Below are 2615 nucleotides of genomic sequence, written 5' to 3'. Positions count from 1 at the left end.
CAGTGACCAGTTTATAGCCAGCGTAGCTCCTGTTAGTGTCTCCCTGATAATCAGCCAAAGCTGATTATCTGAAAATGGCGATTAGTCAATTAATCAGTCTATTACTTGCAGCTAACGAGCTCCACTGAGATGAATGCAGTAAACATTATACCTGCTGCTTCAGGATGTTTCAACAATTTCACCGTGAGCGTCTGGTCTATAAATAAAGCCGAGGCACATTAATTCCTTATCAGGTAAACTGAAAATTGAAATGGATTATGTAAAATTACTTATCATGATCAGAAAAGAGTTTAATTATTACTTGAATTTATTTAATGATGGTCAACTTGCTTCTTACTAAATACATTTTTTTTTACTCGATGAACTAGATGTGAACATTGTCTTCCAAAATGAGGATTTAAAGGACAAACTAAACCAAGAAGAATGCAGATTCAACAGTTTTAATTAGTTGCTGATTAAACACCTAAAACTTGTCTCTCTGTGTATCTAAGTTACATACTTCATTTAAATCAGACTTGAAATAGCTTAGATGTAACTAAGAGTTTCTGCCTCCACCTTCCAGCTCACCTATAACTCTGCTCAAATACCGTATTTTACACTAAACAACAGCAAACTATGATATGGAACTAATGAACCCATACATGGTCGACCTAGAAACTGATTCTGAAGAGGGACAATGACACAGAAAGCTCCATCCTGTCGTAAATATGCTGCAGTTTCAAGAATGAAATACTCAGTTCTGGTGTTGACTGCTTATGTCACTAACAGTGTGTCTTCCAAAATATATAAATATCATATTTACTATGTCAACATGTAAAAAAAAAAACACCTGATTTTGACTGGTGGGGGCTTTAACATAACTGTGGACAAATCAGTTAAAAAAATTCACACCCACTGTGTCCAACTTGTGCATCTAGTCTGATTTCTTTTTCACTCTCTGGATTTTCACACTGTAACATTGTGCATAAACTACAGTGGAAGCTAATTATTCAATACAGATTTAAATATAATAATTATTTTCCTGAGAGCAAGAAAAGAACTGACTTTGAATCACACCAACGTTATTGATATTCAGCGAAGCTCCAAACTGTGAACAAGCGCTGATGTGCTTTACTGTTCTTTCTGCTTGCAGTCGTGTACTTGCTGGCCTACCATGTCATTTTCATCATGTTTGTGTGGGCGTACTGGCAAACCATCTTCACCAGGCCTATGAACCCCCTGAAGGAGGTGAGTGTGTCTGACTGTGACGCAGTGGAGTCGGCTGCTGCCTGGAGCTGCACTTTAATGCCTCTGATCCTGACCACAGCACTTCAGCTCTGCAGGGCCGACACATGCGTGCGAGTCACAGAAAAGCCACCTTTGCATTTCAATTCCCACCGAGGCGACGCACGCACGCAGGCGGCCATCAGCTCGCGTGAAGGCTTTCCTTTATGAGATGTGATCTCTGGATCACTTGAGGTTTTGGGAGATTGTAATAAAACTTCACGCGTGCTGCGCCGTTTGTTATCGTCACAGTTATTTGTTTCCAGCGTTCAATCATAAAACGCCTCAGCAGCTGAAAGTAATATCGCAGCTCTGCGCTACTTTGCTCCGATTTGCCTGCTGGGGCAGAAAGAGCCAAAACAAATGGAAGAAGCAGAGACACCCTTCACTGACTGCCTTCTTTAACAGACAATCCTGCATTACTGATTCTCACACAGCATGCAGCTGACCGGGCACAATAATTGAATGTGTTTTGACAGTTTCACAGCTATGGTAAACAGCAGTGATCAGAGATTGAGCCATTGATAAATCACAGGTGTTGTTTGACTTTCCCTCCGTGTTCTGGCCTACATAGTTCCACCTGTCCCACTCTGACAAGGAGCTGCTGGAGCGTGAAGATCGGGGAGAGTCTCAGCAGGAGATCCTGAGGAGGATAGCCAAGGATCTGCCCATCTACACCCGCACCAACTCTGGAGGTACAGTACAGTAGACGGTGCTGCTGATGCAGAACAACTGGAACAGTCTGGACTGACATGCGGCTCTCAGGGCTCATTTCAAACGCTGTCACCTTGTTAGTCTGTGGTCAAGAGTCAGGAGAGGCTGCTGCTGCTGCTGCTGCTGCTGCAGACGGCTGTGTGATTGAATTGGTTGTGTCTCCTCAGCAATCCGTTTCTGCGACCGCTGCCAGCTGCTGAAGCCTGATCGATGTCACCATTGTTCAGTCTGTGATAAGTACGGCTCTCTGCTCGTGCACCTATACAGAACAGACCACACAATATATTGCATTCTGGCAGACAGAGTAAGATTCAATTACACTGACGTCTGACCCTGCTGCGTTACAGATGCATCCTGAAGATGGATCACCACTGCCCCTGGTATGTAGTGATTCTCTTTTATTAAACGGGCTGCACTCACATGCCGCCGTTACATCCTCGCAGTTGTATAATTTCCTTTTCATTAAAAGCCCAACAGTATTCAAGTGTCGCGCTCCAACGTGCTCGAGATTGCGGCACGCTCGTCGGTTCCACTCCAGATATCTGGGTTATGTAAACAGGCGTCATACAGACACACAAACAGCTTGTTTACTGCACAGAATTTGATACTCTGAGCTGCCAGAAGACTGATTTTGGCAG

The 2615-nt window shown here is 43.6% G+C and overlaps 1 protein-coding gene across 1 annotated transcript in view; it reads left to right on the top strand.

Moving 5' to 3' along the window:
* LOC103375593 (palmitoyltransferase ZDHHC2-like) overlaps positions 1-2382 on the top strand; it is a 7881-nt gene extending 5499 nt beyond the window's left edge. Inside the window, exons 3-6 of the mRNA XM_008305905.1 lie at positions 1133-1227; positions 1838-1958; positions 2145-2214; positions 2325-2382. Coding sequence (XP_008304127.1) covers positions 1133-1227; positions 1838-1958; positions 2145-2214; positions 2325-2382 — 344 coding nt within the window. The remainder of the gene's footprint in view (positions 1-1132; positions 1228-1837; positions 1959-2144; positions 2215-2324) is intronic.
* Positions 2383-2615: the final 233 nt, after the last annotated feature.

Source organism: Stegastes partitus, unplaced genomic scaffold, assembly GCF_000690725.1.
Source record: "Stegastes partitus isolate 25-593 unplaced genomic scaffold, Stegastes_partitus-1.0.2 Scaffold2692, whole genome shotgun sequence".
Lineage (NCBI taxonomy): Eukaryota > Metazoa > Chordata > Actinopteri > Pomacentridae > Stegastes > Stegastes partitus.
The sequence above is the reverse complement of the archived record's forward strand: the minus strand, read 5'-3'. Positions and strand labels throughout refer to the sequence as shown.